The 15,374-nt window shown below is 44.0% G+C and overlaps 1 protein-coding gene across 1 annotated transcript; it reads right to left on the minus strand.

The window, feature by feature from the left end:
• Positions 1-6,259: 6,259 nt before the first annotated feature.
• Positions 6,260-13,064, minus strand: LOC123760991 (pupal cuticle protein Edg-84A). Its single transcript, XM_045746800.2, has 4 exons — positions 13,024-13,064; positions 11,510-11,581; positions 9,095-9,232; positions 6,260-6,768 (listed from the first exon to the last, which is right to left on the minus strand). The coding sequence occupies exons 1-4, from the start codon at positions 13,033-13,035 to the stop codon at positions 6,643-6,645; spliced, it is 348 nt and encodes a 115-aa protein (XP_045602756.1). The 5' UTR covers positions 13,036-13,064; the 3' UTR covers positions 6,260-6,642.
• Positions 13,065-15,374: the final 2,310 nt, after the last annotated feature.

The raw sequence follows: 15,374 nt of genomic DNA on the forward strand, positions 1-15,374 counted from the left end.
GTAAGTCTTATCTGAATTTCTGCTTTATTTTCTCAGATTTGCTCTCCAAGCTTCTGAAGGCATCTTCGCCTAAGCTCTTGAGCGATGCCAGGGTGTACACACGGCTCTTTGTTATCACATCTCGTAAGCCCAGCTAGCCATCACAGTCAGGCTGATCCCTTAACTCCGGCAGAATTTGGTCCAGTTGTCTCTTGAAAGGTTCCACTGTTCTTTCAGCGACGTGTATCTTGTGTGTGTTCCCTTGCCTACCTTGCGTGGGAGCCGGTGGCTGAGCGGACAGAACACTGGGCGTGTGGTCCCGGGTTCGATCCCGGACGCCGGCGAGAAACGATGGGCCGAGTTTCTTTCACCCTGATGCTCGTGTTACCTAGCAGCAAATAGGTACCTGGGTGTTAGTCAGCTGTCACGGGCTGCTTTCTTTGGGTGGAGGCCTGGTCGAGGACCGGGCCGCCGGGACACTAAAGCCCCGAAATCATCTCCAGATAACCTACCTGGGCGCCCTCCCAGGTATCTGTCTGGTGGTGGTGTCTGTGTGCTGTGCAGTTTGGCTCAGTCCCTGTCTGTTCATCCAGTGTTGTACAGTATACATATGTGTAGATTGCGTACAAATGCAACATAAAAGTATATTTAAAACACCGTAATATTGTCGCTTTCTATGCAGTGGCCTTAATAGGTTAGGCGGGTTGGTTGCGTTCGTACGTTTCTAGTTACCCAAAATTGTTGCATTTCTTAAGCTTCTGGTTAGGTAAAACAGGTGCATTGTTTACGGAGTGGCAAATTGTTTAAACTAGTTGATTCCTTTACGTGATCCATAATCGTGATCTTTGTCCACTTTTCCCATTCACAATTGCATCTTCCTGCCTTTCTAAGCACTCCCCGTCACTTGTCTGCGTCAGGTCCTGTCCTGGGGCCAGATTCACGAAAGCACTTACGAACGTGTACATCTTTCCTCAATCTTTGACGGCTTTAGTTACATTTATTAAACAGTTTACAAGCATGAAAACTTGCCAATCAACTGTTGTTATTGTTATAAACAGCCTCCTGGTGCTTCGGAGCTTATTAACTGTTTAATAATTGGAAACAAACCCGCCAAAGATTGAAAAAAGATGTACAGGTTCGTAAGTGCTTTCGTGAATCTGGTCCCTGGTCTGTAGTTAGCATGAAACTGTCAACTCTACTGCCTGTCTGAATGACAGCTTCCATTATATGCTGCAGTCTTCTCTCTGGATCGACATATGAAATAGATTTCCGGGGAACATTGACCTGGAATCTCTGGATTGTTTCAAGCGTAGTTTAGACATGTATATGAATGAGTTTGAACAGATATAAACAGGAGTTGCCTCGTATAGGATAATATAGGCCTTCTGCTGTTTCCTATATTCACCATTACTATACGCCAGCGCCGCTATTGGATGCACGTTTATCTTCAATTTTTAGATTCTGGGATACAGGCGGACACTATATTGACTGGCTGCTGCGTAGTGGTTCTGTACCGAGGCTGGTAATTAGTCACATCAACCTGGCTGAGATAAACAACCCACACACTCTTGACATACAAGTGGCGACGTATTGCTGCAGACTCGAGCCTGACTCGTGACTGGACCGTCTCGGAGCCTTATCAAGTTACTGGACCATCCCGGAGCCTTACCAAGTGACTGGACCGTCCCGAAGCCTTATCAAGTGACTAGACCATCCCGGAGACTTATCAAGTGACTGGACCATCCCGGAGCCTTATCAAGTGACTGGACCATCCCGGAGCCTTATCAAGTGACTGGACCTTCCCGGAGCCTTATCAAGTGACTGGACCGTCCCGGAGCCTTATCAAGGGACTGGACCATCCTGGAGCCTTATCAAGTCGTGTGAAGGGTGAGAGTGAGTCAATATAGTACTAAGCAAACTCGAGAATGCCGAGTGACGAAAAGCGCTCTTCTCTGCGTGGTTATTTAAAGACTGCAGAGCTCGTTTAGAGTCACAAAATATCACACTACCACCATTGAGCTCAAGGTACTCAGTGGCTAGATAAACACCCAATAGCTCAGTCTGTGTTGTGCTTGCCCAGTCGTTCAATCTGTGTGTACTAGACATGATCATTTCATTCCCTTTATATACTGCACATGCACAACCTGTTCTACCAGTGCCTAACTGCACAGAACCATCAGTAAAGGCATAGGATTGAGTTGGTTTGAGATTTTGAAGAGGAGTCAATAGCTTCTAGTGTTATATCTTTGTTTCACACTGATGGGTGTATATAAAGTATAGAGACCTGCACATCTTTCCAAGGGGGAGTGTATGTGGGGCTGATTTGGGCCCAAGATTACCACTAAGTGCCGTCGGGACGGTGGGGGAAATAGCCTTGGCTACCATCATCTTTTGTACCGTCACTGATGGTCGAGTGGTTAGATCTCCTGTACACCAGTTGCATAGTGCTCCTGGCATTATGGGTTAGTCACTTCTGGGGTGTGGAGTTTTCAGTTATATATATATATATATATATATATATATATATATATATATATATATATATATATATATATATATATATATATATAATATAAAAGAATATGCATGCGACCCTATAAAGTATCTGTATGGTGTGAGACGTGGATAGTAAGCTTCCTCGTCAACATTGCACAATGTGGCCAAGGTACGTGGAACATAAACAATTCCACCAGAAAATCCAATTTGCAGATTTTTTTTAAATTTACTAATAATCTCTCCATTGACGTGTGGCTTGCGAAGTGATATTATTAAGGGGTTGTTATTGTGTTATAAAGTAAAGTGACGGCGAAGTATGACATTCTTATAACTTTCCACGCCAGGATCACAATATACAAGTCCATATATGGTTTCGGCGAAATTTACGTCTATGAAACTATTGCGGGGGATTATTTTCTCGAGTTGTGGGCAAGTGCCATTTATTTTTCCGACTTTTATCACAGGAAGAACAATTATGGAGTTGGAGAATGTCAAGATCTTCCTGGATCTCATCATGACGCGGCAGCGGTCATGGTGGTTCAGTGTTTTTTCATATATATATATATATATATATATATATATATATATATATATATATATATAAGAAAGAAATTAAGAAAATTAAGAAGGCCTTAAGAAATCTCCAGACGATGTTAGGCCTGAAACGAAACAAAATCCTGGCTTCGAAAGCATTTTTTTCCCCTCAAACCAGGAGTTAACAGGTTGTGTAAATTCCCTTCATAACAGGAACTTACAGGGAGGGTAAAAGGCCGGCAAAACACGAACTAACATGGAGTGTAAAGTAAGAAGTATTGAGACTGGGGGCAGGTGTAGCCGCAAGGCAACAAACATATTGGTGAGTTGCGATATATGGCTACTCACTGGCCTCCCTCAACCTCTCAAGCTTTCTGTGCCCATGATTTATTAAGCTTTCTTCTTCCCAGCTTTATTGCGTCTCCTGGAGACTTTTGCCTGTAGAATGTATTCACGTGGAGTCTCTTGCCTGTAGAATGTATTCACGTGGAATCTCTTGCCTGTAGAATGTATTCACGTGGAATCTCTTGCCTGTAGAATGTATTCACGTGGAGTCTCTTGCCTGTAGAATGTATTCACGTGGAGTCTCTTGCCTGTAGAATGTATTCACGTGGAGTCTCTTGCCTGTAGAATGTATTCACGTGGAGTCTCTTGCATCCAGAGTATATACCTGAAGACTCGGCCTCCAGAAAGGGGGGAAGAGACCCGGGTGCCGCCGGGTAACGTCTCTAGCACAGAGTATTAACAGTAGTCATCAGGAGAGCTTATCAAAACGGTGGGGGGGGGGTAAAGAGGGAAGGAGGAGGAGAAAGAGGACCCAAAGTAACAAATGTTAGAGTAGCAAGTAAGAGTAGTAAGTAAGAGTAGCAAGTAAGAGTAGTAAGAGTGGCAGTGGTGCAAGTGGTGGGGAGTGTGTGAGAGCTGGGATTGGTTCTGTGGTGTACTGCTCGTCATGGAGACTTGCCCCAGTAACACACAGATCGATTCAGGCTCACTTTATGCAAACAAGTACAAGGGATACATAAACAATTATAAAAAAAAATGTATTTAGGTGACGCGGGTTCGATCCCACTGCCTTACGCCGAAGGTATCATCATCGACAGTGTTTTTAAACATAGTTACATAAAATATTTTTTGTTCTGTAATTTATCTTTCTTAAACTTTTCTTGTTTTCTCATTAACTTTAATCAAATCAAGGTTAAAGAAAATTTACAGGTTACTATAGTTTAAATTTTTATTATTTGAACACTGGTGTAAAATTGTAAATTAAAATTTTGATACAAAAATTAAATTCGGAACAAAACAAAAGAGATGAGAGAAGAGAGGACCAGAAGTGAAGAGGCACTACAGCCTCTTCTGATCACCCATTATCCATCTATTAGGCATAACCCATTTTTTCTCTGAGGCTATACGTTCCCTTTCCAACTAGAATTGGTACTTAGTATGCTTCTGGAATTTTGATTTTTCCATTTTTCCACTTTTAGGTGAACGAAATTGTTCGGAACGCTTGGTTTGTTGTCGTATTTAAGGCCTATCAGCCTCTGGAGGGATTTTAAGGACACAATTGCTGTTCAACCAGCAAGTACACTTTAGTCCTGAACACAGCCCAGGACTGCAGTAAACTCTGTGTTGGTACACCGACAAGCGCGGTACACCGACAAGCGTGGTACACCGACAAGTGTGGTACACCGACAAGTGTGGTACACCGACAAGCGTGGTACACCGACAAGCGTGGTACACCGACAAGTGTGGTACACCGACAAGTGTGGTACACCGACAAGTGTGGTACACCGACAAGTGTGGTACACCGACAAGTGTGGTACACCGACAAGCGTGGTACACCGACAAGTGTGGTACACCGACAAGTGTGGTACACCGACAAGCGTGGTACACCGACAAGCGTGGTACACCGACAAGCGTGGTACACCGACAAGCGTGGTACACCGACAAGTGTGGTACACCGACAAGTGTGGTACACCGACAAGCGTGGTACACCGACAAGCGTGGTACACCGACAAGCGTGGTACACCGACAAGCGTGGTACACCGACAAGCGTGGTACACCGACAAGCGCGGTACACCGACAAGTGTGGTACACCGACAAGTGTGGTACACCGACAAGTGTGGTACACCGACAAGCGCGGTACACCGACAAATGTGGTACACCGACAAGTGTGGTACACCGACAAGTGTGGTACACCGACAAGTGTGGTACACCGACAAGTGTGGTACACCGACAAGTGTGGTACACCGACAAGCGTGGTACACCGACAAGTGTGGTACACCGACAAGTGTGGTACACCGACAAGCGTGGTACACCGACAAGCGTGGTACACCGACAAGCGTGGTACACCGACAAGCGTGGTACACCGACAAGCGTGGTACACCGACAAGTGTGGTACACCGACAAGCGTGGTACACCGACAAGCGTGGTACACCGACAAGCGTGGTACACCGACAAGCGTGGTACACCGACAAGTGTGGTACACCGACAAGCGTGGTACACCGACAAGTGTGGTACACCGACAAGTGTGGTACACCGACAAGTGTGGTACACCGACAAGCGTGGTACACCGACAAGTGTGGTACACCGACAAGTGTGGTACACCGACAAGCGTGGTACACCGACAAGCGTGGTACACCGACAAGTGTGGTACACCGACAAGTGTGGTACACCGACAAGTGTGGTACACCGACAAGCGCGGTACACCGACAAGCGCGGTACACCGACAAGCGCGGTACACCGACAAGCGCGGTACACCGACAAGTGCGGTACACCGACAAGTGTGGTACACCGACAAGCGTGGTACACCGACAAGTGTGGTACACCGACAAGCGTGGTACACCGACAAGCGTGGTACACCGACAAGCGTGGTACACCGACAAGCGTGGTACCCCGACAAGCGTGGTACACCGACAAGTGTGGTACACCGACAAGTGTGGTACACCGACAAGTGTGGTACACCGACAAGTGTGGTACACCGACAAGCGTGGTACACCGACAAGCGTGGTACACCGACAAGCGTGGTACACCGACAAGCGTGGTACACCGACAAGCGTGGTACACCGACAAGTGTGGTACACCGACAAGCGTGGTACACCGACAAGTGTGGTACACCGACAAGCGTGGTACACCGACAAGCGTGGTACACCGACAAGCGCGGTACACCGACAAGCGCGGTACACCGACAAGCGCGGTACACCGACAAGCGCGGTACACCGACAAGCGCGGTACAATGACAAGTGCGGTACACCGACAAGCGCGGTACACCGACAAGTGCGGTACACCGACAAGCGCGGTACACCGACAAGCGTGGTACACTTCACCTCGTGGTGTACATAGCCGTTGTTGAAATCTTGATCTTGCTCAGGTTTTTTAAATGAGGCGTCCAGACATGCATAAATTTTATGACTGTAATTTTATTTCACTTAAAAATTCAGTTGTAAACATGAATGTTAACATTATTACTAAATGCTGAAGTAGTAGCATGTTCGAGGGTGATTTAGCTCCGTGATTGGTAGTGTGGATGTTTACCGGTATAGACTCTCAAATGTTAGTTTGTAGTCCTCGAAGATAGTCCTGGACCCCTTCTCTGGTAGCCCCCGTATCTAGCGGTAGCCCCCCAGTGTGCTCTTAGTGGTAGCCTTCACCTCCGTGCTGGAAGGTGATTGGAGGCCCATACTGAGCCGGGTGTTTGGCCTGACCTTCGTAGCTAACTTTAGCAACAAAGCCCTTGTAGTGGTCGGCTGTGTAGTCCACCTGTAGGGGAGGACACACACTTTAAAGCAGGTCATGGTAAACAACGCGGGTTATACTCCAGGTATACTTCTGAAACATATCAACCAACGTGTTACTCGTTAAGGCGGTATCTACGTCCCTTAAGTTTTCATATAGCCTGAGAAATTATCTACATTATTCTTCATTTGTAATATACAACTCTTAAAGAGTAGTATATCCACTTATAGTAGTGGATATACCACTGTATTTAACAGTAGTATATCATTTAGTCTAACGTTAGCTATCTGAACTGCAGTGTGCACTAATGTACTCAGTGAAGTATACTAGTACACTCAGTGAATTATACTAGTATACTCAGTGAATTATACTAGTATACTCAGTGAATTATACTAGTATACTCAGTGAATTATACTAGTATACTCAGTGAAGTATACTAGTATACTCAGAGAAGTATATTAGTATACTCAGTGCAGATATGTGACCATATTTACATTTAATATTATCAATACACCGAGAGGTAGTGTAATTATGAGGAGAAAGCGCTAAGCCAGTTTGATTATATAGCATATGGAAGGAATACGAGGACAAGGAGCTGGGGTACGAGGACAAGGAACTGGGCTACGAGGACAAGGAACTGGTGTACGAGGACAAGGAGCTGGGGTACGAGGACAAGGAGCTGGGGGTACGAGGACAAGGAGCTGAGGATACGAGGACAAGGAGCTGCGGTACGAGGACAAGGAGCTGGGGATACGAGGACAAGGAGCTGGGGTACGAGGACAAGGAGCTGGGGATACGAGGACAAGGAGCTGGGGTACGAGGACAAGGAGCTGGGGATACGAGGACAAGGAGCTGGGGTACGAGGACAAGGAGCTGGGGTACGAGGACAAGGAGCTGGGGTACGAGGACAAGGAGCTGGGGTACGAGGACAAGGAGCTGGGGATACGAGGACAAGGAACTGGGATATGGCGAGGAACTGGAATAGTGAAAAGTAGTGAAGAAACTGTGCCCAACCACATGACCCATCGGGTATCGAACCACCGACTTGGTAAGAGGCGTCGAGGCCGTCACTGTTCCCACCAGTCTTAAGTGGCTGGCACTCCCATATATAAATAATCTTTCTAAGTATCCCATGTAAGTCTCTCAAACTTAAACTGGAGATTTATAAACATACCTTAGACTCTGTGACATACCAGTATAAACAGTGACAGTATACCATTTAAGGTATGTCCTTTAAAGTTTTAAAGTATAACATACTGTAAGAAATCTTAAAATATACATCTTAATGAAATATACAGATGCCGTGAAGTATACATCAGTCATATTTTATGAAATAACTTATAAAACATATGCTAGCACATTTTGTCTAAAGATATTTTGCATTCTGTAATATATTCTTACAGACAGGCAAGGAATTATCAGGGTGAAAGCGTCAAGCCATTACGGCAATATAGCACTGAGAAGGGGGGGGGGGTCAGGATAAAGATTTGGGATGGGACGAGGGGAAAGGAATGGCGCCCAACTACTTGGACGGTCGGGGATTGAACGCCGACCTGCATGAAGCGAGACCGTCGCTCTACCTTCCAGTCCAAGTGATTGGGATGTTGAAATAATTTTTAAGGCAGAATGCGTGTGTCTCAGATTGGAGGTCAAACGCTCGGGGCTAGCCTCGCGAAACTTTGCGAGTGTCATAGGTTGGTTAGGGTCGACCCCCCCCCCTCATGCCCCGCTTTGAGAAGGATAGTTCCTAATAAGAATCCTATTGTGATTAAACCTTGAAATTATACAATGTAAGTTTTGTTGTCCATAGTGTTAAAACAGATTGTACGACGTTGAATCAACGCTGATTCAACGCTTATAACGTTGATTGAATGTCACTCGAACATCTTGAGAGGCTGTGAAGGAGGGAGAGAGAGCGAGTGGGAGGGAAGCCGAGGTGCACAGAGAATGGAAGGGAGAGACAGTGGGAATGAGCGACCCGGGCACTGCCGGATAGTTCATCTAGTCTGTATACATTTTTGTTTTTAAATAAGAAATTCAATACAAAGTATATAGCATTAATGATCTTGTCAGTCGCTACACCCTGTTTAAAATGTATACAATATATACCAGTATATATCAAAGTATATTATACAAGCATTCCCAGCGAAGTATACGCTGATATCTCTCTTGTCAAGTATGCCATAATGACAAGAATATGATAGTATTCCTTCAGTAAACTACACCACTATACCCAGACATTATGACTGATCAACATTACGATACGAGAATGTATCCTGTAAACTACATCAGTAAACACGATCTGAGTATAGTAGTATACCCTCTGCCAACCACAACAGCACCCACGTACCGTCTGTCTGCGACCGTCGGGGAGGTCGACGGTGTAGGAGCCGTGCACATTTTTACCGTCAGACTTCTCCTTTTGGCCGAAGTTGGTGCCCTTGTAGTCGTCGTGGACCGCGTAGTCGAACTGGTAGGGCAGAGGTTCCTGGGGAGAGCCCGAGTTGTTAGGGGGGGGGGGGGGCGGTGTGGTTGTTAGTTGATGAGTGGCTGATGTCTGATGATTGATGAAGATTAAGCCACCCAAAAGGTGGCACGGGCATGAATAGCCCGTAAGTGCTGGCCCTTTTGAGCCATAAAACCCTTTTGAGCCAGTATCAATAGATGATACTGGAAATCTGTGGAAGTGCGACTGCACCCTGCGTGACGGGAGATGTCTCCCGTGTTGATGTCCGAGATGGAGGAGTGTAGTTAAGTGACTGATATTAGAGGAGGGGGCAGGGGTTGATGTCTGGTTGATGAGTGGTTGATGTGTGTGGTAGGGGGGGGGGGGGGGGAAGGGTCCTAACCCTTAATACCTACGTAGCAAGGGTTACTGTTTGGGAAAGGGCGTTGTTGAGTGGTTGTTACGAAATTGGGGTTGTGGCAAGTAGTTGAAATGCGCCAAACAAAAAGTGTGTATAGCGCAATTAACAAAATAAGTAGGTAAAGAGACGTTGTCACAGCTCTTAATACGACTTGGCTACAAGTTATCTCTGGCGTAGATACTTGGCTACAAGTATCTACGCCAGAGATTCTTGTAGCCAAGTATCCAGGCTCGTACAGGTGCCTGGATGAAGTGAAGTGTACAACAGTGAGGACCAAGATAGGGACACACACACTGGGGGCCGTTTGAAGGGAAGGGAACTATCAGGGAGAAAGCACCAAGCCATGACGACTATATAGCACTGGGAGAGGGACAGGATAAGGATTTGGGATGGGACGGGGAGAAGGAATAGTGTCCAACCCCTTGGACGGTCGAGGATTGAACGCCTACCTGCATAAAGCGAGACCGTCGCTCTACCGTTCAGCCCAAGTGGTTGAGGGGGGGAGGGGGGCCATTTGAGGCCTTTATATAACATATAAGGGGCCATACGTTGAGGCAGTGTGCAGGTTATGGCACCAGAGGGGCAGCTGGTGGAGTGAGCTCACAGGTTCCGTACAGGTTTGTGCATTTACCTCGCTACCATGATTGCTTTGTCCCAAATCTTATAATTTTCATTATTCATTCAGACTAAATTAATTTTAAGTGCTGTAACTTCTTTTTGTAAGAGGTGTTATATGAAGATTGAAGTGTCTATTATTATTGTCTACTGTAGGAATGTGTATTACTTGTTTCGGTCCATTAATAATAATTAATATGTCATAATCAAGGAATGAACAAAAGTATATAAAAATATAATTTGTTATATTTTGTTATACTGAGTGTCGGACGCTGTGTGCAAAAGGGGTAATGACTGTAAAGTGTTTGGGAACACTGAATTACAGCATTACATCTTACACTGCAAAAGAACTGAGCCATTTAGAGATAAATCAAAACTCACGCTAAATAACATGACAAACCATCTTACTACAAAATATCTGAAATCCTTGCGCTGTATCCATGTTTTATTTCTAGTAGATAAATGACATTAACGAGACAAAATAGTACACTATATAGTGTTGCAACCCGTTCTCGCAAATTTAATAAGTCAATATTGACTTATTAGTTGCGTGCATAGGTGACATACTAAACATAATAGTTTCCCTTGAAAAGCTTCATAGAAAACACCGACCTTACCTAACATACTTAGTATGTTAAAATAAGCATCTTATAGCTTCGTAATTACCATTCTTACTTAACCTATTATAGGTATAGGTTAGGTAATAATTGTAATTACGAAGCAATAAGATGCTTATCTTAACATACTAAGTAGGTTAGGTAAGGTCGGTGTTTTCTATGAAGCTTTTCAAGGGAAACTATTATGTTAAGTATGTCACCTATGCACATATTTAATAAGTCAATATTGACTTATTAAATTTGCGAGAACGGGTTGAGTGTTAAGACTAATAATAATAATATACAGCAACTTTTCTATAATCCTGTAATATCCTCATATCTAAAATATTTTTTTTGTATTAACAAAAGACCTACAATCACTGTGTAATAATTTATTATAAATAAACATTGTAATGACAAATTGTTAACTCATTTTAATTATAAGGTGTGGAGGTTAGATGTAATTGTCAAAGTAACAAAATCCCCGTTAAGGTCTGATTACTACCTTTTGTACCCTCTGTAATCCGTTTTACACTACCGCTCACAGGATGAGTATGGGGTGCACAATAAACTACCACTCACAGGATGAGTATGGGGGTGCACAATATACTCCCTGTAGGGGTAGACCTGTGAAGTACATACCTCTTAATTAAATTAATTTAATTATTAATAAGTCGTTATACTCACCGAGGGGTATACTGGGTCGTAGCCTCCCGGGTATGCCATGGTCACCCCTACCACAGCCACAGCCAACAGCATCTACCACCAGAAATGTCTGTTAGTAATAGTTACATTTATTTGTCCATTGTCATTCTTTACATAGTGGCTATGACGGCTATAATCGAACTCATCTGTCGATTCGTACAGGCAGGTGTATGCTTTGTGGGTATGGACAAACAGGTGAATATTTTGTGGGTATGGGTAGGCAGTTGTGTGCTCTGTGGGCCCCTACATACAGGTGGTGTGTACGTACGTACACACACACACACACACACACACACACACACACACACACACACACACACACACACACACACACACACACACACACACAGCCCCACAGCCCGCATGGGGCTATGATAGAGCCCAGTAGGCTCAGGAATCTGTACTCCAGTTGATTGACAGTTGAGAGGCGGGTCCAAAGAGCAGAGTTCAAGCCCTCTATGCACAACTAGGTGAGTGTACACACACACACACACACACACACACACACACACACACACACACACACACACACACACACACACACGAGGAAACTCAAAGAAGTTCCGAAGTTTTCAATGGAAACTCGTCACAGAATTGTAAGGGATGGAGCATAAAGAGAGACTAAAAGGAACTTGACGCCAGAAAAAGAGGAGAGAAGAGTGCATGATAGGGACGTAAATAATAGCGGAATTGACCGAGTGGAAGAACAGGAAATGTTGACTGGGATACCAATAGAACAAGAATACATGATACTGGTCACCGGTGTATACTGTTCACCGGTGTATACTGGTCACCGGTGTATACTAGTAAAGAGACATAAGGAACATAGTATTGCTTTAAAAAATATATATATATTAGCTGCTAAGTTTGGACTTTTTTTTTAGATATTTAATATATAATATGCTCTGAACTTTAAGGTAAACGCAAGTAAACTTTAGATCAGTTAACAAATACAAATGACGAATATTATCCAGATCAGTTTTTGTTTTCATTTATTTCGTTTAGAATTTAACAAGATTACCTCCAAATTGCCTAGGCCTACCGTCACAAAAATTTAACCCATCCTCCACAAATGGCAGTATTTAAAACTAGTATTGATGGGATGTTCCAAAATTAACAGTTTTATTCCCCAAAAAATCACATTTAGGGCTATTAGAATACTGCAAATGGCAGGCTAAAATTTGGAACATTAACCATACAAACTAACCTAAAATATCCTAGGCCTAATATACACTATCTTAGGCCTAATTAGGTGCTTACATTTGCTTAATAGGCCTAGGAAAGGTTAGGGTTGGTTGTTGTCTACAATACAAATAGTACCGAACTGAGTTTGGTCACAACCGTCCATTTTTATACGTTTAACCAATAACTGTTATTAGTACTGTAATTTTGGGTAAGAGATTGCTGAAAGTAGCTGGTTCAGCTCGGTATAACTTTGCTAGTAAGTGAACATAATTTTATATAAAGGAAAATGGACTGCAATAATTAAATCTTACCTGAAGGAGCATTCTTGCAGAGGTGTGTGTGTGCTTGAGTGGACGGCTGCTCGGAGTATGGCGGCCATGTCCCCGGACCCCTGTTTATATATGCTGCTCGAAGGACATTGTTGTTGCCCCCGCCAGGGGCCTGTGGCAGATCACGCCACACCCACACACACACACACACACACACACACACACACACACACACACACACACACACACACACACACACACACACACACACACACACACACACACATAACCACATACAGTTGATTGACAGTTGAGAGGCGGGACCAAAGACCCAAAGCTCAACCCCCGCAAGCACAATTATGTGAGTACAATTAGGTGAGTACACACATGCACACACACAGTGTAAGGAATCATTCAGAATCTTGTATACCACATATGTAAGACCAATCCTGGAGTATGCGGCCCCAGCATGGAGCCCGTACCTTGTCAAGCACAAGACGAAGCTGGAAAAAGTTCAGAAGTGTGCCACTAGACTAGTCCCGGAGCTAAGAGGCATGAGTTACGAGGAAAGGCTGCGAGAGATGCACCTTACGACACGAAGACAGAAGAGTAAGGGGAGACATGATCACTACCTACAAAATCCTCAGGGGTATTGACAGGGTAGACAAGGATAAACTATTCAACACTGGTGGTACGCGAACAAGGGGACACAGGTGGAAACTGAGTACCCAAATGAGCCACAATGACGTTAGAAAGAACTTTTTCAGTGTCAGAGTAGTTAACAGGTGGAATGCATTAGGCAGTGATGTGGTGGAGGCTGACTCCATACACAGTTTTAAATGTGGATATGATAGAGCCCAGTAGGCTCAGGAATCTGTACACCAGTTGATTGACGGTTGAGAGGCGGGACCAAAGAGCCAAAGCTCAACCCCCGTAAGCACAATTAGGTGAGTACATACGGCACGTCAAGTATTTATTATGAATCGTGTAGTTTTATTGGTAACTAAAACGCCACTCACTCGTGTGTGTGTGTAACCTGTGTGAGAATGGGTTGTGCTATATCGTCCTTCAAATTCAGAATATTTTTTTGCCTCGCTTCTTGAAGGGTCGGCATTCGATCCCCAATGGTCTAAAGGTTCCTTGTCCCCCATATTCCGGCGCTTAACGTGTTCTGAAATCCCTTGCAAGCGTTTTTCAACTCCCCAAGCCCGGCCCGAGGCCAGGTTGACTCGGGCCTGGTTTCTCATATATAATATACTGTAAATCTGGTAAAGTTTATTAGTACTTTTACAACCCATAAATATAATTGAAGTGACCTGTTTTGGAGGATCAAACTAATGAATCACTGAACTAAAAGTGGGGCGCAGAGCTTCGAGTGTGACAAACTATTGTGGCGCGTTTTTGAGGCAGCTTTTTGTCCCTCGACTCAACTTGAAACCCAGCTTAATGGGCTGGAACACCGGCTCCAGCCGGCGTGAATACTGGGGAACTAAATAGTAGGTTCAGTTTGTATTTCATTGGTGAGTTTGATGCTGTTCATCTAGGTACTTAAATGTTGTTGTTGCTTAGTTATTTTTTTATTTTTATTACCTGTCATAGTGCAGTCATAGTGCATAGTGTCATAGTCATAGTGCAGTCATAGTGTCATAGTGCAGTCATAGTGTCATAGTGCATATTATTATTTTTAATACCTGTCATAGTGCAGGGGTTAGTAGTGATGGTCCAGGTGTTATTGACCAGACTATCAACCAGGAGGTCTGGCCAGAGACTGGGCCGCGAGGACATCGATCCTGTAAACAACTGCAAGGTGGGAATGGGGGTGTTCACGATTCCTACTGTGACTTAAAATTTAATTTTGTCACAAGTGCATACCTGATGTAATTATGCCATTATATCTCTCTCACCTGTAATTAGATTTAGTACCATCATCTTTCATTTTTTCAAATCTTTTTCCAAAATTTAATGTTACACTTTTTTTTGGGATAAGCTGCCGAATGATGTGTTCTCGTTAGAATAATTTTTTTCGATCAAATTGGCTTCAGTTTTCTATAGGTGGTAGATGCGGCGTCTAACAGCCTAGTTAACCAAAGAGGAGACCTGGTCAGAGACGGGGCCATAAGGATAGTAATCCCCGAAACCAACACAGGTAAACGCAAGGTGAAAACGAGGAACCGTCCCGAGGTTATCTAAGTTTTAACCATGAGCCGCTATATATTATTTTCTTTGTGTTTTTGCCACTTTAATTTCAGCTAAAATATCCTCGATCACTTTTCAGTTTATGGATTTTTGTATCATGGATTTTTTCTATCGAGTTATTGTATTTTTATTAATTATTTTCAGTTAGGCATTTTTTTCACAGTGGATGTATGTTTTTTTTTTTAATAGTCGATGTC

The sequence above is a fragment of the Procambarus clarkii genome, chromosome 41 (assembly GCF_040958095.1).
Source record: "Procambarus clarkii isolate CNS0578487 chromosome 41, FALCON_Pclarkii_2.0, whole genome shotgun sequence".
Classification (NCBI taxonomy): domain Eukaryota; kingdom Metazoa; phylum Arthropoda; class Malacostraca; order Decapoda; family Cambaridae; genus Procambarus; species Procambarus clarkii.